We start from the raw sequence: 21,956 nt of genomic DNA, 5'->3' as shown, positions 1-21,956 counted from the left end.
GTTGCTGGCGCTCCACAGGTAGAGAGCGCAGTCCTGGGAGCCAGAGGGTCTGCAGAAGGAAGAGGGGGCGCTCCACTCCCGCCCCATTCCCAATTTCCCAGATGAAACATGGACTTGCGCTTTGTATTTTTTTTTAACAAAATGTATTCATCTTTCTTGAAACTGAAAAATAAATCTATGTACAAAACAGGAAGAGATCAGGCTCCTGTCACCCACTCCCAACCCTCTGCAGATTTCCTCCGGGATGCTCCGAGATGGGCTGGACCTCTGGGAGGTTCCCAGAGGGTAGGAAGGGTGGTCCTGTTCTGATCCGGGGCCAGTTTGGTCAGGAAGAAGGCGGGGCTCAGGATGCTCATGGGCTGGGGGCGGAGTTTCGCGTCCCAGACTTGGGATAGGAAGGAGGAAGCTAGATTTCCAAATTCTAGGGCAGGACTCAAGTTCTTTGGGGGTAGGGAGCTTGTTTTCGCAAGACATGAATTCTGAAGTGTGGAAATATAATCCTAGGGACTGAGTGGGGTCCTAGGCTCCTGGGCTGGAGGCAGGACCTGTGCTCGTTGGGTTAAGGATGAAACCTCAGCTCCTACAAGCTCGGAGCAGCCCTGAGTAACGTTGGTCTGGCTCTAGGTGAGCTGCTCCATTCTGAGGAGGAGCTTGGATTTGGGGCTTTAAAGGCCCAAAATCCCAGGGGTTTGGCCTTTAAAGATAACTAGGACCCCGGGTGAGGTTTACATTGGCGGGCTGGGATTCTGGGAAGAGACCTATATTATAACGACTGGGGCAGGGCCCTGGGTTCTGAGCTGCAGAAAATTGTGGTTTGATGTAGACCGTACTCAGGACCTGGAGCCTTGGGTTCAGGTAGGGGTGAGGCCTGTCCCCCTTGGGCTGGGGCACAGCATGGGCTCAGAGTGGGGAGACTAAGGGTGGGGCCTGGGTCCCCACAAGTGGTCTAAAGTCCCCAGTAGTTCAGAGGCCTTTGCGCTGCCGCTTGAGGAAAGACAGAGTGTAGTCACTAGGGGTGGTCACCTTCTGCTTCTTCATCTGCACTTGCGACTGCGCTGTGAGTTGCAGCTTGATGGCACTTGAGTTGATTTTGGTGGCCACCAGCAGCTCCTTCATGCCCTTCATCTTCTCACTCTGGAAAGTGAGCACTGGACCCTCCGGTGGCGGTGATGCTGCCGGTGCTGGCGCCTGAGCCATGCTCCCACCTTCAGGACCTCGGGCTGTGCCAGGGCCTGCCCCAGGGGGTTTCCGGGGGGGTCCTGACACTGCACCCTGGCCGGCGCCTGGGCCCTTGTCCAGTGCTGGCTTCTTGGGCGGCGGGGGCTCCTCTGGCTTGGACTCCCGCCGTGGGCCCCGCCGCCGACCTTCCCGGGCTTCCTCACCCCACGGCTCCTCTGCCTCGGCCGCCTCGGCCTCCCGGCTCACTATGCGCACCTTCTGCCGCACCTGGGCCAAAGGGGAGAGCAAGCTGAGGGCAAGGTTGCTGGCCAGTGGCTGGAACTTCTGCTCTGGCCATCCCATCCTACCCAGGGGGTCTCAGTCTCATCTGCACCCGAGGGGATGGGCAGATGCTGCCCCTGGGCCAGAAAAGTCTGACAAGCCTGTGGCTGCCGTCACCACCTGTAGTGCCCAGACCTCTGTGCAGCTGTCCCTCACCTGTCCCTCAAAACGGCCTAGGGACTGCACAAGGAAGGTGGCCCAGCCCACATGCAGCACAGGCGTGGGACTGCCCTCTTCCCATTTGCAGATCCCGTCGTAGAATCGCAGCAGGTGGGCAAAGCATTCAGGGTCCTGGAGGGCAGAACCTTGGCTCTGGGTGCCCTGGACAAGGGGGAAGGGAGGGCACAGGTCAGTCTCTTACCCCTTAGCAGAGGGCACTGGCCAGGCCCCCCACCTAGGCAAAGACCCCTGGCTCCAGAAAAGGTAAGCATAGGTCAGGAACAATCTTAGAACCTCTTTCCTTTTATAAAGCCAATTTATAGCCAGAAGGCACCATCCCTTACCACCTACCCCTCAGCTGTAGGAAGGACTCTGGCCATGAAACTGAAGGCACAGGGTAGAAACCTCTAAAATACCTTCAGCCCCATCCACCGTGGACCCATGACCTCAGCTACAGCAAAAGGGAACATAGCTCTCTGCTCGGGGACCCCTTCCTCATGCCATTCCTAGTCAGGTACATGCAGCCCCCATGGCCTGTGGCAGGGTGCCCTGCCCAGGTGGGAGGCTGGACACAGGCTGGTGCTCCAGCCTTTCACCTGGCTCTGCTCCCCCGGCCGCTCCTCGCCCGCCTCCAGCAAGCTGGCTGCCTCCTTCAGCAGGTTGGGGATGACATCATTGGCTACTTCGAAGAACTCCTTGTAGATCTCTTCGTCTTCCCGGCAGTAGTTGTAGCTGTGAGAGCAGGAGGGTCTCTGTAGGGTCTGAAGGGGCCTTACCATGGGGTGTAGCCCCAGGGACCTCGTGGGGGATGGAGCTCAGGTTTCTTTTCTTGGGTCACCCCAGGAGCTGGGGGAGTAGGTGGGGTCCTCACTGCAAAATGATGCTGTCTGAGTCACCCTAGAGCAAGAATGAGGAGGGGGGATGGGGCCAAGGGTAGAAGTCCCACTGCTAGATGATGGTGGTTAAACATTGGGAGGAAATTTGAGACTGTTCTGAGAAAAAATATTGGGAGGAGAGAGGAGGGAGGGAAAAATGTGACGCCTTAATCAGGGGTCCCTACCTCCTGGGTGATGGTGGCCTTGCTGCCTAGGGACTGGAAGGAAAGGGGACGGGGCTTGGGACCCAGGCCTCAGTCCTGGATGAGGGAGGTTGAAAATTGATGGAGGGGAAGAAAAGACAGGATGCAGGCCCTAGTAGGGGATCCTCACTCCTGGATGACAGTGGCCGTGTCCGCCCAGGCCTGCAGAGCTTCGCGCACATTGCGGTTGCGACAGTGGTAGCCAGCCAGGTACATGTAGGGGTAGATGTGTTCATCCCGATAGTAGGTTTTGGCTGAGGCAATGCCCTGGGAGTGAGGCAGAGGATCCTCAGGGAGGCAGCCCCAGCTGCCCTGCTGGCACAAATGCCCCATCAGGGTACACCCAGAAGGGGCCACAGTAAGATCCCAGGGAGTCCTCTCCATCTCCACTCCCACCTCCACTCACTGCCAGTCCTTGTACCTGGTCTCCTCCCTGGGTCTGCAGGACTGCTGGCCGAGGCCTGGGGCAGACTGTAGGGGTGGGGCCTGCCCTCTGAGCTCAGGGCCCTTCTCTTTCCCAGACACTCTTCTACACACACACCAAAGACTTCCAAGCCCAGCCCAACGGCCCTCGTCCCCTCTACACCTACCAAGTAAACACCCCACCTCAGTGCTCCTACTACATTTGACCTCTGTTATACTCCAGGAAGGACAGTAGGAGTGGCAGAAAAGGCAGGGCTGAGGGGACAAATGCAGGCCCTGCCACTCCCAGGCTGGGAACCCTGGACACCCCTCAGATAGCCCTGACTGCACTGATTCTGCACATAACCGACACAAAGTGAGACTGGACGGGCAATACCCCCCAACACACAAAGTTCTCTCATCTGTCCAGATGAGGGGAACCCCAGAAAGCAGGGGGCATCAGTCACGGTTGGGGGTCTCCCTTCTGTACCCTCTTTAGATGCCCTCACCTTGTGGTAGAGGGTGAGTGGGTCTGGCCGGCCAGGGGTACGCTCCAGCTCCTCCAGATCTGCCAGGTTCCCTAAGGCCATGGGGTACCTAGGAAAGGATCATAGTTCAGGCTGCCAGCTAGCCCCCTGGCCCTGCAAGGCCCAGCCTGGCCACTTCCCTCTACAAACCTTTCCAGATGTCCCAGGTCATAGAGCAGCCAGAGCAGCTTCTAGGGGCCGAAGGAAAGAGTTATAAGCTACGGGACAGGGAGAATGAGTCCTTAGCCTATCAGGCAGGGTGGGGGCCAGAACCATCAGGGACCACCCACCATGCAGAAAGGCCAAAATTCTGGGATCAGCCGTTTAAAGGAGTCAAAGCAATTTCACAGCTCAATTCCACTCTCCCAAGAGCCCTGGGAAAGGCCAGGCCAGGAATTACTAACCCATTTTCCAAGCAGGGAAGCTGAAGCTCAGGTAGGGAAAGTGCTCCTGCCCAGCATCCCACAGCAGGTCAAGTTCTGGCCTAGCCCAGTCCTGCCCCCTGGGCTCAGCCCTCACCTGCTGCAGCTGCAGCAGCTCCAATGAGTCGGTGTGCAGGTCAATGGAAGGGTTGATGGCACACACCATGAATGCCACCTCCATCTTGCGGTCACAGCGCATGTACGATCCTTTCAGGTACAGCCAGCTCTTGGGAGGGGACAAGACCATTATGTCTCAGGATGGCTCACCCTGTGCCTGCTTCAGGGAATGACAGCCAGGAAAAGGGGCTCTTCTGTCTTCCCTTCCTATGTGGGTGGTGATGGGAAGAAAGGGGAGTGGCCTAAGAAAGTAGAGTCCCTTGGGTGGCTTGGACTACCTGAGTATGAAGGGGGCAAGGTTGGGGGGAGGGGACAATACCCGCTCAGCCACACCGGCGTTGACAGTCTGGCCCCTGCGGTCCTCATTGCCCTTGCCATGCCAGGTGACCTCAGCTGTCTGCTCCCCATTGGGCCCAAACACTACCCAGGCATGATCCTCAGACAGGGCGAGGTGGACATCCCGGAGACCCAGGGCCTGGCAGGCCCCAACCACGGCAAAGGCCACACCGGAGCTGTCCAATTTGGTGCCTGTAGAAGGGGGAGGTAATGAAAAGAGGGTCCTCTGTGCTTTGGCATGAGGGAAGGGAGCCAGGTAGTGATGGGCCACACTCCCTCCCACTCCCTTTCCGGGCCTGTGCTCCAACTTCAGATGCTCCTGTCTAACGTCCATCCCTCTCCTTCCACGTGTTGAAAGCCTTTCTCTCCCTGTTTACACCCTCTATCTCCAACAAGATACATTTCTGGATCTCCTGTAGCTGACCCAGCCTTTGACCCTCTCTCTTCTCTTTCTCTACAACTCTATTATATATTCTGTGAATTTAAGGATTTCATTTTACTGCACTTAATATACATTAAAACAGGAATGGCAAAAACAGGATACTGGCCAACACTCTCTTTTTATACACCCACCAAAGGATAACTCTCATTTATTTCTGCACTCTTTTCCTGCAAAGCCAAGAAGCAGCCTCTGATTCCTTCTCAATATGGCACATCATGTTGGGACTGCCAGTCAACCGGGCTTGGTGCAAAGAAGCTCTTTACAAGCCCTGAGTCTCAAGACCCTGGTCTGTTTCAAAACATTTTCATAGACCACCAGATGCAGTGGCCCAAAGATCCCAGCACTTTAGGAGGCTGAGGCAGGCAAATCACTTGAGCCCAGGAGTTCAAGACCAGTCTGGGCAACATAGTGAGACTCCATCTCCACAAAAAAATACAAAAATTAGCCAGGTGTGGTGGTGCATGCCTGTACTCTCAGCTACTCAAGAGGCTGAGGCAGGAGGATCTCTGAGCCCAGAGAAGTTGAGGCTGCAGTGAGCTATGATCACACCACTGCACTCCAGCCTGGGGGACAGAGTGAGACCCTGTCTCAGAAAAAAAAAAAAACCCAAAAAACAAAAACATCTTTAGAGCTATTATTTTGTTTAATTGCCTCAAATGCAGCCCAATTCATCTTCTTGCCCCCTAAATCTGCTGCCGCCCCCTGCCCCATGCTTAGGACTCCTGTGGCTGTTCGATGGCAGGGGCGGAGGTGCTGAGGGGGCAGAGGAGAGGTTGATGATTTGGAGCCAAGTGATCAGGGTTCACTTCCAGCCCTGCCATGCCGTGTGTGATTTTGGCACATAATTTCCCCTCTCTGGACTTCAGTTTCCCAACTGCAAAGAGGAAAATAACCTGCCCATCCTCACAAGGCTTACAGTTCTCAAAAGGGTTCTGTAAACCATGGAGAGTTGTGAAGAAGTGGGTCATGGATTAGATTCCCACCTACTGGGCTCCAACCTGTGATGAAGCTGAAGAGGGACTGGATGTGGGCCCGATCCTTGAAGTAGGAGCGGCTGAGGCTGTTCCATATGACATCGGAGACCTTCTTCACCAGCTCACGGCTGGAGACACCCCCCTCTCGAGGGTAGAGGGACAAGTCGACGGCACCTCGGATCTGGGCGGTGAAGCGGGCATAGAGGGCAGCGATGATGGACAGGTCGGCCACGGGAAAGTAGGTGAGGCCGCCAGGAGGGTCAGTGGTGGGGCTGGGCTGGAAGGTAAGCTCGGGCACGTTGGTGGGGATGACGCGGTTGACAGCCAGAAAATGCTCCACGAAGCCCAGCACCAAGGAGAGGAGCACCAGGTCAGGCTCCTCTCGGCCCAACTCGGCAGCAAACAGGCGCACCACGTCGTCGATGGAACGCAGCGGGAACAGCGTCTTCTGGGCGGCCTTCAGCCCCATGGCGGCGGGGGGGTGGGCGGCGGCCTTCAGGCAAGCCGGGGGAGAGAGGGTCGGGCAGGTTCTGCCGGGGAGACACCTCCCAGGCTCCGCTAAGGTTCTACCCCGCGACACACACACAGCTCCCCTGCTTCCCCGCCCTCTTCAGCCTCTGCTCACCGGCTTCCCGTCTTTTGTCGGTGAGACCCCTCAGCGGAGGCTGCAGAGCCTTTTTGTCCCCCACAATTCCGGGACCCCCGGTCCCAAAGAGGTGCGCCCCAAGGACCCCGCCGATTATCCCCAATGGCCGCCCCGCTCCCTCTCTATGACTGTGCCCCCCGGGGCCCTAGAGTCCGTCCAGAAAGCGCACCCAGGCCAAGCCCCCAAACCCCAAGGAGAGTCTTGGCCTCGGTCTCCCGCGCCCACCTCCGCTTACATCCCACACAAGGCACCGCGGCACACGCCGCCCGGAGCCTGCTGGGACATGCAGTCCCGCCCCTAGGGCCGCACTACCCGCCGGGAAGTGGAGTCTAGGCCCAGCACTGCCCCCGCCGAGCCTGGAAATAGTGGCATGCCTGGCCGCTGCGCGGTGGCTTCTGGGATTGCTAGGCCCGCGGCTCCGGGCGCTTCCTTCCCGAGGCACTCAGGGATTGGTCCTTCCTTCAGGTCGACCAAGCAGGAAGTGCGTTCGCAGTGCCTTCTGGGAAACGTAGTCCGGGGCACTACCTGCGCACTTGTAGGGGTCACTGAGCCTCAGCGGGTTCTGCTGTCACGAGTCGGTCGGCTAGTTATCAGGAAAACGATCGCGTTGCTTGACCCAGAAAAAAAATTTAAAAAACGATGTGAGGAAAACGGATACTTTTAAACACTGCCAGAGACTAAATGTGTTCAGCTTTAGCTGAATATCAGTGTCTGTTAACATATAAAGATGTTACTCTGTGTCCGACACTCCTTTCCCAGTTCTGCCCGCGAGAAAGTCTAACACGTGCCAAGAGTAGTTTTTGTTTCTTTGTTTGTTTGTTTTGAGACACCGTCTTGCTCTTTCACCCAGGTTGGAGTGCAGTGGCGCGATTTCGGCTCACTTCAGCCTTGACTTTGCGGGCTCAAGCGATTCTCGTGCCTCAGCCTCCCAGTAGCTGGGACCAAAGGCGTATGCCACCACTCCCGCCTAATTTTTTTGTGTGTGCATATATATACATTAAAACACACACACACACACACACACACACACACACACACATATATATATATTTTTTCTTTCTTTCTTTCTTTCTTTCTTTCTTTTGGTAAGGACAGGGATTCCCAGGCTGGTCTCGAACTCCTGAGCTCAAGGAATTCGGCCTCCCAAAATGCTAGGATTACAGGCGAGAGCCGCCGTACCCTGGCCAAAGAGTAGTTATTTGTTTGTTTTGAGACAGAGTCTCACTCTGTCGCCCAGGCTGGAGTGCAGTAGTGCGATCTTAGCTCACTGCAACCTCCTCCTCCTGAGTTCAAGCGATTCTCCTGCCTCACCCATCCAAGTAGCTGGGATTACAGGCGCCGGCCACCATGCTCGGCTAATTTTTGTATATTGAGTAGAGACAAGTGTTTCACCATATTGGTCAGGCTGGTCTCTAACTCCTGACCTCAAATGATCCTCCTACCTTGGCCTCCCAAAGTGCTGGGATTACAGGTGTGAGCCACTGCACCTGGCCTATATCAACAACACTTTAAAACAATACTAAATTTCCACCGTCACTCATTTATTCACTTATTCATTCAAAAAGCATATTTTTGGTACTCACAATGGGCCAAGTTCCCGACACTGAGTATACAGCAGTAAATAAAACAGATTAAATTTCTGCCCTACTTTACCTCTTCACCTCTCTGGATTTTCCTCAAAATTCATAACCCTCCTCTAATCATGAGAAAACATCTGGCAAAACAGAGTTGAGGGACATTCTACAAAATACTTGATGAGTATATCTCAATAGTATCAAGTTCATACCAGACTCATACCTGTAATTACAACACTTTGGGAAGCTGAAGCAGGAGGACTGCTTGCGGCCAGGAGTTCAAGACCAGCTGGGCAACATAGGGAGACCCCATCTCTAAAATACAAAAAATTGACTGGGTGTGGTGGTGCACACTTGTAGTCCCAGCTACTCAGAAGGCTGAGGCAGGAGGATCACGTGAGCCCAGGAGGTCAAGACTGCAGTGAGCCATGGTCACGCCAGTGCACTCCAGCCTGGGCAACAAAGTGAGACCCCACCAAAAAAAAAAAAAAGCAAAAACCAAAAAAATCAAAAGAGTCAAGGTCATGAAAGATAAGGAAGGACCCACAAATCATTGTAAATGAGAAACTAAGGAAACAGAACAACTAAATGTAATGTGGTGTTTTTGATGGAATCCTGGAACAGAAAAAGGACATCAGTAGAAAAACTAGTAAACAGGCCAGGCGAACTGGCTCACACCTGTAATCCCAGAAATTTGGGAGGCCGAGGTGGGTGAATCATCTGAGGTCAGAAGTTCAACACCAGCCTGGCCAACACGGTGAAACCTTGTCTCTACTAAAAATACAAAAATTATCCGGGAGTGGTGGCATATGCCTGTAATCCCAGCCACTCGGGAGGCTGAGGCAGGAGAATCATTTGAACCTGGGAGGCAGAGGTTTCAGTGAGCCGAGATTGCACCATTGCACTCCAGCCTGGGCAACAAGAGAGAAACTCAGTCTCAAAAAAAGAAAAAGAAAAGCTAGTAAACAGGGTAACCAACCTTCCCAGTTAGCCCAGAACCGAGGCTACTTGGGAATATGGGATTTTGTGTTTTATTTCATTTTATTTTACTTATTGAGACAGACTCTCGCTCTGTCGCCCAGGCTGGAGTGCAATGGCATTATCTTGGCTCACTGCAACCTCTGCCTCCCAGGTTTAAGTGATTCTCCTGCCTCAGCCTCCCGAGTAGCTGGGGTTACAGGCACCACCACCACACATGACTAATTTTTGTGTTTTCAGTAAAGATGGGGTTTCACCAGGATGGCCAGGCTGGTCTTGAACACCTGGCCTTAGGCGATCAAACTGCCTTGGCCTCCCAAAGTGCTGACATTACTGGTGTAAGCCACTTTGTGTTTTAAAAACAGTCATGGCTGAGTGCAGTGGCTCACATCTGTAATCCCAGGGTTTTGACATGCTGAGGCAGGAAGACTGCTTGAGGCCAAAAGTTCCAGACAAGCCTGAGCGACAAAGCAAGACCCTGTCTCTACAAAAAAAATTTTTTTGTTTTAAATTACCCAGGCACAGTGGTGTGTACCATGTAGTCCCAGCTACAGGAAGCTGAGGCAGGAGTTCGAGGCTGCAGTGAGCTGTGATCGCACCACTGCATTCCAGCATGAGTAAACAGTGAGATCCTGTCTCTAAAAACAACAAAAACAAAAACCAGACCAGGCACGGTTGCTCACGCCTGTAATCCCAGCACTTTGGGAGGCCAAGGTCGGCAGATCACTTAAGATCAGAAGTTCGAGACTAGCTTGGCCAACGTAGTGAAACCCCATGTCTACTAAAAAATACAAAAATTAGCTGGGTGTGGTGGCAGGTGCCTATAATTCCACCTATCTGGGAGGCTGAGGCAGGAGAACTGCTTGAACTCAGGAGGTGGAGGTTGCAGTGAACCGAGATGGTGCCACTGCATTTCAGCCTAGGTGACAGAGCAAGAAAAAAAAGTTTTTTTATCTGGGTGTGGTGGTGTGTGCCTGTGGTCCCAGCTACTCTGGAGGCTGAGGTGGAATGATACCTTGAGCTCAGGAGTTTGAGACCAGCCTGGGTAACATAGTGAGACCTCATTTCCACAAAAAAATCAAAATATTAGCTGGGTATGTTAGCATATGCCTGTAGTCCCAGCTACTCAGAAGGCTGAGTCGAGAGGATCGATTGAGCCTGGGTGGCAGAGGTTGCAGTGAGCCAAGATCATGCCACTCCATGCCAGGCTGAGTGACAAAGTAAGACCCTGTCTCAAAATAAATAATTTTTAAGGTTTTTTTTAAAAAGGCCACTGCCTGAATTGAGAGCAAAGTTATATTTAGTGGAGTAGGCACACAAATAAGATGTACAATAAATAAATGTAATGTGTAATATATTAGGAAGTAGTCATTGTTGTATCTTTTATTTATTTATTTATTTTGAGACAGAGTCTTGCTCTGTCACCCAGGCTGGAGTGCAATGGCATGGTCTCGGCTCACTGCAACCTCCGCTTCCCGGGTTCAAATGATTCTCCTGCCTCAGCCTCCCAAGTAGCTGGGATTACAGGCACCCACCACCACACCTAGCTAATTTTTGTAATTTTTTTTAGTAGAGATGGGGTTTCACCATGCCGCCCAGGCTGGTCTCGAATTCCTGACCTTGTGATCCACCTGCCTCTGCCTCCCAAAGTGCTGGAATTACAGGTGTGAGCCATCATGCTCAGCCTGAAAATAATCATTTATAAGGAAAAAAAAATAAAGCAAAGAAGGATAAGAGTACCAAGGAAGTTGCAATTTCAGAAAAGAGGCTGGAGAAGGCCTCACTGAGAAAAAGGAATTTGAGTGAAAACATGGAGAAGGAAAAACAACCATTTTGGATATCTGGAAGAAGAACATTTGGGCCGGGTGCAGTGGCTCACGCTTATAATCCCAGCACTTTGGGAGGCCGAAGTGGGTGGATCACCTAAGGTCAGGATTTCAAGGCCAGCTTGGCCAACATGGCAAAACCCCATCTCTACTAAAAATACAAAATTAGCTGGCATGGTGGCACACACCTGTAATCCCAGCTACTTGAGAGGCTGAGGCAGAAAAATCACTTGAACCAGGGAGGCAGAGGTTGCAGTGAGCCAAGATTGTGCCACTGCACTCCAGCCCGGGCAACCAAGCGAGACTCGGTCCTGGACACATAGAAAAGCAAGTGTCAAGGCCTCAAACAAGAGTGTGCCTGGCAAGTTCAAGGACGGTAGAAGGCCAGCGTGGTTGGGGTGTCCTGAACAGGGGAAAGCAGCAGGAGATGGGAGCGGGCGATGATGTTCTGCAAGGTCAGGTCAGGCCTTGTCAGCGGCGTAGAAGCTCGGATTTTACTCTGTGGAAAACAGGTTTTAGGGGTGAGGTGGCACTGGAGAGTCTAGAAGGATGACACAGACAGGCCGGGCGTGATGGCTCCCGCCTGTAATCCCGGCATTTTAGGAGGGCGATTAATCACGAGGTAAGGAGTTCGAGACCAGCTTGACCAACATGGTGAAACCCCCGTCTCTACTAAAAGTACAAAAATTAGCCAGGCGTGGTGGCACGCGCCTGTAATCTCAGCTACTCAGAAGGCTGAGGCAGGAGAATCGCTTGACCCTGGGAGGTAGAGGTTGCAGTGAGCCAAGATTGTGCCACTGCACTCCAGCCTGGGTGACAGAGTGAAACTCTGTCCAGGGTGGTAGGATTGCAGGAGTGAAAACTGACCAGATTCTAGACATACTCTGATGATAGAGCTGATTGGATTTGCTGACAGAATGAATGACAGTCAAGGAGCGCTCCAAGGTGTCCTTGAACTTGGCCTTCTGTCTAGTTGTTTTGGATAAACTGTCTATGCTCCTAGCAAAGGCTGAACCACTCACACAGGAGCTTGGATTTGCATCAAAATTCCTCTAACCGTCCCTCAACTCTGCATCAAGTTTGTTTTTTGTTTTTGTTTTTTTGAGATGGAGTCTTGCTGTATCCATCGTGCTGGAGTGAATCACCAAACCCGGCCCAGAAGGCATCAAGTTTGCGCTGCCTCCTGGATATCTGAGTGGAGACACTGAGTCAGCAGCTAGATACAGGAGTTCAGGGTTCAGGCAGATCTGGGCTAGATAGAAATCTGGGACTTGGTTGGATGTGGTGGCTCACGTCTGTAATCCCAGCACTTTGGAGGGTGAGATGGGTGGATCACTTGAGGTCAGGAGTTTGAGACCAGCCTGGCCAACATGGTGAAACTGTCTTCATTAAAAATACAAAATTTAGGCCAGGCACAGTGGCTCATGCCTGTAATCCTAGCACTTTGGGAGGCTGAGGTGGGTGGATCACAAGGTCAGGAGTTCAAGAACAGCCTGGCCAACAGAGTGAAACCCAATCACTACTAAAATACAAAAATCAGCTGGGCGTGGTAGTGGGTGCCTATAATCCCAGCTATTCAGGAGGCTGAGGCAGGAGAATCCCTTGAAACCGGAAGCTGGAGGTTACAGTGAGCCAAGATGGTGCCACTGTGCTCCAGCCTGGGGCAAGACTCCATATCAAAAAAAAAAAAGTTCGGGTGCGGTGGCTCACGTCTGTAATCCCAGCACTTTGGGAGGCCGAGGCAGGTGGATCAATCACGAGGTCGGGGTTCAACACCAGCCTGGCCAAGATGGTGAAAACCTGTCTCTACTGAAAATACAAAAAAAAGAAAAAAAATCAGCTGGGCATGGTGGCATGTGCCTGTAATCCCAGCTACTTGGGAGGCTGAGAAGGAGAATTGCTTGAACCTGGGAGGCAGAGGTTGCAGTGTGCTGAGATCAAGTCACTGCACTCCAGCCTGGGCAACAGAGCAAGATTCAACAAATAAACAAACAAACAAAATTTAGCTGGGTGTGGTGGCGGGTGCCTATAATCCCAGCTGCTCAGGAGTCTGAGGCAGGAGAATCACTTGAACCTGGGAGGCAGAGGTTGCAGTGAGCCCAGAATGCACCACTGCATGGCAGCCTGGATAACAGAGCAAGACTCTGACTCAAAAAAAGAAAAAGAAAGAAAGAAAAGAAAAGAAAAAGAAATTTGGGACTCACTGGCACACAGGTAGTATTTAAAGATGGATGAGATGAACTCACCAAAGACTGAGTTCTGGGGTACTCCTGTCTTTAGAGCTTGGGAAACCAGGAGGAACCAGCAAATGAGTCTGAGAAGGATCAGCCCGAGAGACAGGAGAACCAGAAGAACAGCTGGTGTCCTAAACCATAAGACCGAGTATTGGGTATGATCAACAGTGTCAGATGCTGCTGACACGTCAAGCAAGTTGGGGACTGACAATTAACCGTGGATTTAGCTCTGAGCAAATCCCTAGTGACCTTAATAAGAGCACTTTGGGAGCAAAAGTCTGGCAGGCTTGGGCTCAGGACAAATGGGAGGAAAGAAATTGGATACTGATAACACACAAGTCTCTGGGGATCTTTGCAGCAAAGGAAGGGAGAGAAATGACATAGCATTAAATACCTGGAGAAAAGGGGGTGTCAAAAGATTATTGCTGGTTAATAAGAGAGTTGTGGGAGCGGTGGCTTTGGACAGGTGAGAGCAGGAATGCATTTCCGAGTGGGAGGTTTTGCCTTTGCTAGGAGCACAGGCAGTTCATCTGCAAGGACTGGAAAGCAGACCTGGTACCTGGGCATATGTGGTGGGTTCCTAGATTTTCTTAGCGAAATAGGAAGCCCAGTGGGTTACCATCTCCTCCCCAGATGTCTACCAGGCTCCCCACCTTCACCGCATTTTCAAACGTCACCTCAAAAAGGCTGGCACAGGCCGGGCGCGGTGGCTCACGCCTGTAATCCCAGAACTTTGGGAGGCCGAGATGGGTGGATCATGAGGTCAGGAGTTCAAGGCCAGCCTGGCCAACATGGTGAAACCCCAGCTCTATTAAAAAAAAAAAAAAAAAAAAAAAAGGCTGGCACAGACCTGACCATTCTACTTAAAATCACACCTCCACTTGAAATTCCTCTTACCATCGCTCAACCCTGCTTTACATTTTCTGGGTTTGTTTTGTTTTGTTTTTCTGAAGCAGAGTCTCACTCTGTCGCCCAGGCTAGAGTGCAGTGGCTTGATCTTGGCTCACTATGACATCTGCCTCCTAGTTCAAGTGATTCTCCTGCCTCAGCTTCCCAAGTAGCTGGGATTACAGGCATCTGCCACCATGCCCGGTAAATTTTTGTATTTTTAAGAGAGACGGGGTTTCACTATATTGGCCAGGCTGCTCTTGAACTTCTGACCTCAGGTGATCCACTTACCTAGGCCTCCCAAAGTGCTGGGATTACAGGCATGAGCCACAGCAGCTGGCCTGCTCTACTTTTTTTTTTTTTTTTTTTGAGACAGAGTCTTGCCCAGGCTGGAGTACAGTGGTGAGATCTTGGCTCACTGCAACCTCCGTCTCCTGGGTTCAAGCAATTCCACTGCCTCAGCCTCCTGAGTAGCTGGGACTACAGGCGCATGCCACCATGCCTGGCTAATTTTTTGTATTTTTAGTAGAGACAAGGTTTCACCATGGTCAGGATGGTCTGGATCTCCTGACCTCACAATCCGCCTGCCTCAGCCTCCCAAAGTGCTGGGATTACAGGCGTGAGTCACCTCACCCGACTTTTTTTTTTTTTTAAAGCATTAACACCTTGTAGACAGGGGTTCTCGAAGGAGGCACTGTTGACACTTGACACTGGGTAATTCTCTGTGATTGGGACTGTCCTGTGCATTGTAGCATGACGAGCAGCATCTGTGGTTTCTATCCACTGGATGCCCCATTCTGCTCCCACAGTGGGGACAACTAAAAATGTCTCCAGATGTTGTCAAATGTCCCTGGGGCTGCCAAAATAGCCCCAGGTTGAGAACCACTATTCTAACATGTGATATAACCACTTGGTTTCTCTGTTTTGAGACAGGGTCTCGCTCTGTTGCCCAGGCTGGTGTGCAGTGGTGCAATCATGGCTCACTGCAGCTTTGACCTCCTGGGCTCAAGGCAGTCCTCCCACGTCAGCCTCCCAAAGTGCTGGGATTAGGCATGAGTCACCATGCCCAGCCTGATTTATTTATTGTTTGTCAACTACTGCCAGAAGATAAGCTCTACAGGACAGGAAATGTGTCTGCTGTGTTCACTGATGTGGCCCCTGTGCCTAGAACAGTGTCTGGCACATAGTAGGTGTTTAACAAATATTTGTTAAAGAAATACATGCATGCAAAGCAGTGATTTTTGCTTGTGTTTGTTTATTATTTGTTTGTTTTCACGACGAGTCTTTCTCTGTCTCCCAGGCTGGTAGTGCGGTAGTGCAATCTCAGCTCATTGCAACCTCCGCCTCCTGGGTTCAAGCGATTCTCCTGCCTCAGCCTCCCGAGTGGGTGGGATTACAGCGGCACACCACCACGCCCAGCTAATTTTTGTATTTTTAGTAGAGACGGGGTTTCCCCATGTTGGTCAGGCTGGTGTCAAACTGCTGACTTCAGGTGATCCATCCACTTTGGCCTCCCAAAGTGCCGGGATTCCAGGCATGAGCCACTGCATCCAGCCAAAGCAGTGATTATTAATGATTGACCTGGAATGTAGCCTGGGTGAGGAGGCATGTAAGGACACGAGAAGGGTGAGGGACAGCAAATGTGTAGTAATATCAATGGATTGTAGGTTCCCGTGGGGTCAACAGTCAATTGGATTTGGGTGCTAGAGTGGGCTGGAAAGAGAAGGGTGTTGGTTAGAAAGTAGGATGTGTGGCCGGGCGCAGTAGCTCATGTCTGTAATCCCAGCACTTTAGGAGGCCGAGGTGGGTGGATCACCTTAGGTCAGGAGTTTGAGACCAGCCTGGCCAACAGGGTGAAACTCCATCTCTACTAAAAATACAAAAAAAACCCAAAAATTTAGCTGGTGGTGCGTGCCTGTAGTCCCAGCTACTCAGGATGCTGAGGCAGGAGAATCGCTTGAATCCGGGAGGCAGAGGTTGCAGTGAGCCGTGTGTAAGGGTTATTGCCAAGTTTAAAATGAGGAAACTGAGGCCAGCTCAAGAAGATTGAATGCGAATTTATTAAGCTCCCGGGCGAGGTTCTGCTGTCCGACAGGAAGGGCCGGAGAGGTCGTGCTTGACTCCTCTCAGACGTGGGGTTTTATGGGGAGTGGACGCGTCTTGATTGGTTGTGGGATAGCAGGGCGTGGGCGGGGCAAGCTGCCATTGGCAGGTAAGCGGGATGCAAAATGCTATTGGGCAGGTTTTGGCGGGGCTTCTTTTAAATTTTGGCGGGATTCTTCAACGGCTGGCTAGGTGCTGAGTGCAGAGCCTAGTGCCCAGTGCAGAGGTGGGCGTGGGATGATGACGTAGGCACGGAGGGGGGTGGGCATGTCCGAGCTCCCAGTGAGGCGACCGGCCTTACACCAAGATCATGGCACTGCACTCCAGCCTGGGTGACAGAACAACACCCTGTCTCAAAAAAAAAAAAAAAAATTAAAAGAAGATGAGGTGGAATTAGTAATCCTATATCTTGTTTAATCCAATATATCTGAAAATGCAATTTCAATTTGAAATCAATATAAAAATTATTGCCCGGTGCAGTGGCTCATGCCTGTAAACCCAGCCCTTTGGGAGGGTTAGGTGGGTGGATCACTTGAGGTCAGGAGTTCAAGACCAGCCTGGCCAACATTGTGAAACCCTGTCTCTACTAAAAATACAAAAAAAATTAGCTGGGCATGGTAGCGTGTGCCAGTAATCCTAGCTACTCAGGAGGCTGAGGCAGGAGAATCGCTTGAACCCAGGAGGTAGAGGATGCAGTCAGCCGAGATCACACCACTGCACTCCAGCCTGGGCAACAGAGCAAGATGGCATCTCAAAATATATACATAAATAAATACATAAAATAAAATAATAACAGTTATTAATGATAATTTACAATTCTGGTATGTGCTTTGGACTCACAGCATGTCTCAGTTGGGGATAGATGTGGTGCTCCATGGCAGTATGTGCCTGGTTGCTCCTGTACAGGACAGTGTGGCTTTCCAGTATGATTGTGGGAGTAAGTGGCTAAGGTAGGACAGACGACAAGATCTGGGGGGAAGAGGGCTTCAAGGAACTGGGAGGCTCAGCGTGGATATGAACATGTCTAAGAATAGGCCGGGCGCGGTGACTCACGCCTATAATCCCAGCACTATGGGAGGCCAAGGTGGGTGGATCAAGAGGTCAAGAGATCGAGACCATCCTGGTCAACATAGTGAAACCCCGTCTCTACTAAAAATGCAAAAAATTAGCTGGGCATGGTGGCGCTCGCCTGTAGTCTCAGCTACTCGGGAGGCTAAGGCAGGAGAAGTGCTTGAACCCAGGAGGTGGAGGTTGCAGTGAGCCGAGATCGCGTCATTACACTCCAGCCTGGGTAACAAGAGCGAAACTCTGTCTCAAAAAAAAAAAAAAAAAAAAGAATTAAGACAGAAGTAGGTTGGAGTGATGGCAGGTCAGGAATTAAATTACCTAGAACTGAGCCATCATGGGTTGGGAGCTGTCAGAAACCAAGTGGGTGTCAGAGGATAATTGGAATTCCAACCTGAGTGTTTGAAAGGAGGAGGTGAAGTACTATCTTGGACAGAAAAAAAGAAAAAAGAAAGAAAAGAGGAGGGAGCAGAATGTCTATGAGTGATGAGGATTATGGAGGATGCCTACCCCAACTCCTCCAGGCCCATGGCAGGAGGGGTGTAGGAAAGTCTGCGGGGGCTACGCGGGAGACGGGACTGGTGGGGACCTTAGAGGTCCAGGGTTTCTGCTAGAGCAGGAGGAATAGGAACTGTTTGGAGAAGGTGGTGAAGACCAGGAGATTTTGCTAGCGATGGACCATCACCTCCAGAGGGGACAGAGGACATCTGCCAAGAGCTGGAGAGGGGTGGAAATAGGGTCAGAAAAGGGGATGGCCAGAGCTGTGCAGAAGCTGGGATACCTGAGCCTCCTGTGGTGAGACTAACCCACAGCAAGAAAGGGCAGGACCACTTCTGAGGCTCTCAAGGTTGGCTGGGGGCCGGGGGGCCCAGCTAGAGGCAAGGAGGCCCTCGCAGGGCAGGCCCTCTAGACATTGCCGATACGGGTATGTGTGGAACAAGCTAACAGCAAGTAATCTCATGGGCAGAGGGGAGGGAGTCAGTGGGGAATTGAGCCCCTAATTTCTTTTTCTTTTTTGAGACAGAGTCTTGATCTGTCCCAGGCAGGAGTGCAGTGGCAGGCAGGGGTGCAATTTCGGTTCACTGCAACCTCTGCCTCCCAGGTTCAAGTGATTCTCCTGTCTTAGCCTCCCAAGTAGCTGGGACTACAGGCGCATGACACCAAGCGTGACTAATTTTTGTATTTTTAGTAGAGACAGGGTTTCATCATGTTGGCCAGGCTGGTCTCGAATTCCTGACCTCGTGATCTTCCGGCTTTGGCCTTCCAAAGTGCTGGGATTACAGGCGTGAGCCACTGCGCCTCACCCCCTAATTTCTTTTACAAAAAGTTTTGTGTATTGTTGTAATTAAAATTAATTTAAAATAACACTAGCTAAGTAATATTCTTACCTTAAAAAGTTTAATTGGCCGGGCGCGGTGGCTCACACCTGTAATCCCAGCACTTTGGGAGGCTGAGGCGGGTGGATCACGAGGTCAAGAGATCGAGACCATCCTGGTCAACATGGTGAAACCCCGTCTCTACTAAAAATACAAAAAATTAGCTGGGCATGGTGGCGCATGCCTGTAATCCCAGCTACTCGGGAGGCTGAGGCAGGAGAATTGCTTGAACCCAGGAGGCGGAGGTTGCGGTGAGCCGAGATCACGCCATTGCACTCCAGCCTGGTTAACAAGAGCAAATCTCCATCTAAAAAAAAAAAAAAAAAAAAAAAAGTTTAATCTTGGGGCATGGAAAAATAAACAAACAAATAAATAAAAAGTTTAATCTAGATCAGGTGCAGTGACTCACCCCTGTAGTCCCAGCACTTTTGGGAGGCCAGGGCCAGAGGGTCACTTGAAGCCAGGAGTTCAAGACCAACCTGGGCAACGTAATAAGACCTTATCTCTACAAAAAAAAACAAAACAGGGCCGGGCGCGGTGGCTCACGCCTGTAATCCCAGCACTTTGGGAGGCCAAGGTGGGTGGATCAAGAGGTCAAGAGATCGAGACCATCCTGGTCAACATGGTGAAACCCCGTCTCTACTAAAAATACAAAAAATTAGCTGGGCATGGTGGCGCATGCCTCTAATCCCAGCTACTCGGGAGGCTGAGGCAGGAGAATTGCCTGAACCCAGGAGGCGGAGGTTGCGGTGAGCTGAGATCGCGCCATTGCACTCCAGCCTGGGTAACAAGAGCGAAACTCCGTCTCAAAAAAAAAAACAAAAACAAAAAAAACAAAACAAAAAAAAAACAAAAAGAAGCCACCAGGCATGGGCCTGTAATCCCAGCTAGTTGGGATGCTGAGGCAGGATGATCACTTGAGCCCAGTAATTCAAAACTACAATGAACTATGATTGCACCACTGCACTCCAGCCTGGGTGACAGAACCATGTTAGGCAACAGGGTCACGCCATGTGGTGCAGGCTGGTCTCAAATTCCTGGCCTTAAGTGATCCCCCCACCTCAGCCTCCCAAAGTGCCACATTTTTGACAAAATTGCACCACAAAGTGGGTGACTTAAACAACAGAAATTAATTGTCTTGGCAAATTTTTTATTTTTTATAGAGACAGGGTTTCACTATATTGCTTAGGCTGCTCTCAAATTATGGGCTCAAGCAATCCTCCCACCTCAGCCTCTCAAAGTATTGGGATTACAGTTGTGAGCCACTGCTCCAGGTCTGGCTTCTTATTCTTAAAACATGCTTGCTGAAGTATTTAGATGTGAAGTTCAAGATGTCTGCAACTTACTTTCAATGGTTTAGCAAAATATATGCTATATAGATAGGTAGAAAGAAACAGCAGCAAAATGTTTATTGGTGGATCTAGGGGAAGAGTATATGGAGTTCATATTCTTTTTGTTTTTTTAAGATGGAGTATCACTGTTGCCCAGGCTGTAGTGGCTCACTGCAACCTCCGCCTCCTGGGTTCAAGCCATTCTCCTGCTTCAGCCTCCCAAGTAGCTGGGATTACAGGTGCCTGCCACCATGCCCGGCTAATTTTTTTGTATTTTTAGTAGAAACAGTGTTTCACTGTGTTGGCCAGGCTGGTCTTGAACTCCTGAACTCAGGTGATCCACCCATCTCAACCTGTCTAAGTGCTGAGATTACAGGCGTGAGCCACTGCACCCGGCTTTTTTTTTTTTTTTTTTTTTTTTTGAGATGGAGTTTCACTCTGTTGCCCAGGCTGGCACGATCTCAGCTCACTGGAACCTCCGCTTCCCTGGTTCAAGTGATTCTCCTGCTTCAGCTTTCTGAGTAGCTGGGATTACAAGTGCGCACCACCACGCCTGGCTAATTTTTGTATTTTTAGTAGCAATGAGGTTTCACCATGTTGGCTAGGCTGGTGTTGAACTCCCAACCTCAGGTGATCCACGCACCTCAGCCTCCCAAAGTGCTGGGATTACAGGCGTGAGCCACAGTGCCTGGCCAGAGTTCATATTCTTTCTATAGGTTTGAAATTTGTTAACATAAAATATTGGGAGAAAATTAATTTTTTTTTTTTTTTTTTTGAGACGGAGTTTCACTCTTGTTACCCAGGCTGGAGTGCAATGGCGCGATCTCGGCTCACCGCAACCTCCGCTTCCTGGGTTCAGGCAATTCTCCTGCCTCAGCCTCCTGAGTAGCTGGGATTACAGGCAAGCGCCACCGTGCCCAGCTAATTTTTTGTATTAGTAGAGACGGGGTTTCACCATGTTGACCAGGATGGTCTCGATCTCTTGACCTCTTGATCCACCCGCCTCGGCCTCCCAAAGTGCTGGGATTACAGGCTTGACCCACCGCGCCCGGCCTTAATTTTTTTTTTTAATGTAAAAATTTGTAAATCTGAAAGTCTTCTGGCTGAATTATTGCTGGGTGCTAGGAAGCAGCTGTTTCTCCAGTTTAGTGAGGGACAGCTTCAGGTCTCAGCTTGCCAAAGGCCTGAGTATCTCTGCACAGGGCTTTTTGAGTCTTTGCACCTCAGTAGGCTGAAGAAATATTTCCTGAGTGGGCCCCAGGCATTTTCCATCATGATCTCACCAGTCTCACCAGAACCTCCCATGAGATTTTTTTTTTTTTTTTTTTTGTGCGACAGGGTCTTTCCCTGTCACCCAGGCTGGAGTGCAGTGGTGCAAGCATAGCTCATTACAGCCTCAAACTCCTGGCCTCAAGAGATCCTCCCACCTCAATCTCCCAAAGTGCTAAGATTATAGGTGTGAGCCACCTCTCCCAGCCTGTGATAAGTTTTATTTATTTTTCTGAGACAGAGCCTCACTCTATTGCCCAGACTGGAGCGCAGTGGGGTGATCTCAGCTTACCACAACCTCTGCCTCCTGGGTTTAAGCCATTCTCCTGCCTCAGCCTCCTGAGTAGCTGGAAGTAGCGTGCCACCACGCCCAGCTAATTTTTGTATTTTTAGTAGAGATGGGGTTTCACCATGTTGGCCAGGCTGGTCTTGAACGCCTGACCTCAAGTGATCCTCCCTAAGTGCTGAGATCACAGCCTTGAGCTACCACGCCCAGCCCTAAGTTTTTTGATTCCCATTTAAAGATGCAGAAACTGAGGTCAGGTACCTTGCCAGTGGCTGCATAGCTAGACCAGAATCCAGGCTATCTGACCCTCATGCCTGGGCCCCTAACCAGGCCCTAGAATTCCACAGACACCCTCCAATCCCCATTCCCAGCCACACAGTGACTCCCAGTCTCTTTCCAGTACTTTCCCCTAGCTTTAGGGCC

At 51.2% G+C, this 21,956-nt stretch overlaps 1 protein-coding gene across 1 annotated transcript; it reads right to left on the bottom strand.

Annotated features, from left to right (window-relative positions):
• Window positions 1-114: 114 nt before the first annotated feature.
• On the bottom strand, window positions 115-6,850 carry MEN1 (menin 1). Its single transcript, XM_012463044.3, has 10 exons — window positions 6,839-6,850; window positions 5,982-6,450; window positions 4,525-4,733; window positions 4,186-4,314; window positions 3,817-3,857; window positions 3,649-3,736; window positions 2,868-3,004; window positions 2,256-2,391; window positions 1,657-1,821; window positions 115-1,446 (listed from the first exon to the last, which is right to left on the bottom strand). The coding sequence occupies exons 2-10, from the start codon at window positions 6,424-6,426 to the stop codon at window positions 964-966; spliced, it is 1,833 nt and encodes a 610-aa protein (XP_012318467.2). The 5' UTR covers window positions 6,427-6,450; window positions 6,839-6,850; the 3' UTR covers window positions 115-963.
• Between the last annotated feature and the right edge of the window lie 15,106 nt (window positions 6,851-21,956).

The sequence above is a fragment of the Aotus nancymaae genome, unplaced genomic scaffold (genome assembly GCF_030222135.1).
Source record: "Aotus nancymaae isolate 86718 unplaced genomic scaffold, 86718_ANA_hifiasm-v0.15.2.pri h1tg000059l, whole genome shotgun sequence".
Classification (NCBI taxonomy): domain Eukaryota; kingdom Metazoa; phylum Chordata; class Mammalia; order Primates; family Aotidae; genus Aotus; species Aotus nancymaae.
Note: the sequence above shows the minus strand (reverse complement) of the source record. Positions and strands in the feature narration are given on the sequence as shown.

What these genes read in the sequence shown, in the direction of transcription:
- MEN1 (XM_012463044.3), bottom strand. Translation starts at nt 6,426, where the DNA reads ATGGGGCTGAAGGCCGCCCAGAAGACGCTGTTCCCGCTGCGTTCCATC. An exon ending in ACGCCGGTGTGGCTGAGCGG is followed by an intron (nt 4,315 to 4,524) that starts GTATTGTCCCCT and finishes TCCCCTCCCAAG; the next exon opens with AGCTGGCTGTACCTGAAAGG. An exon ending in GACCTGGGACATCTGGAAAG is followed by an intron (nt 3,737 to 3,816) that starts GTTTGTAGAGGG and finishes ATCCTTTCCTAG; the next exon opens with GTACCCCATGGCCTTAGGGA.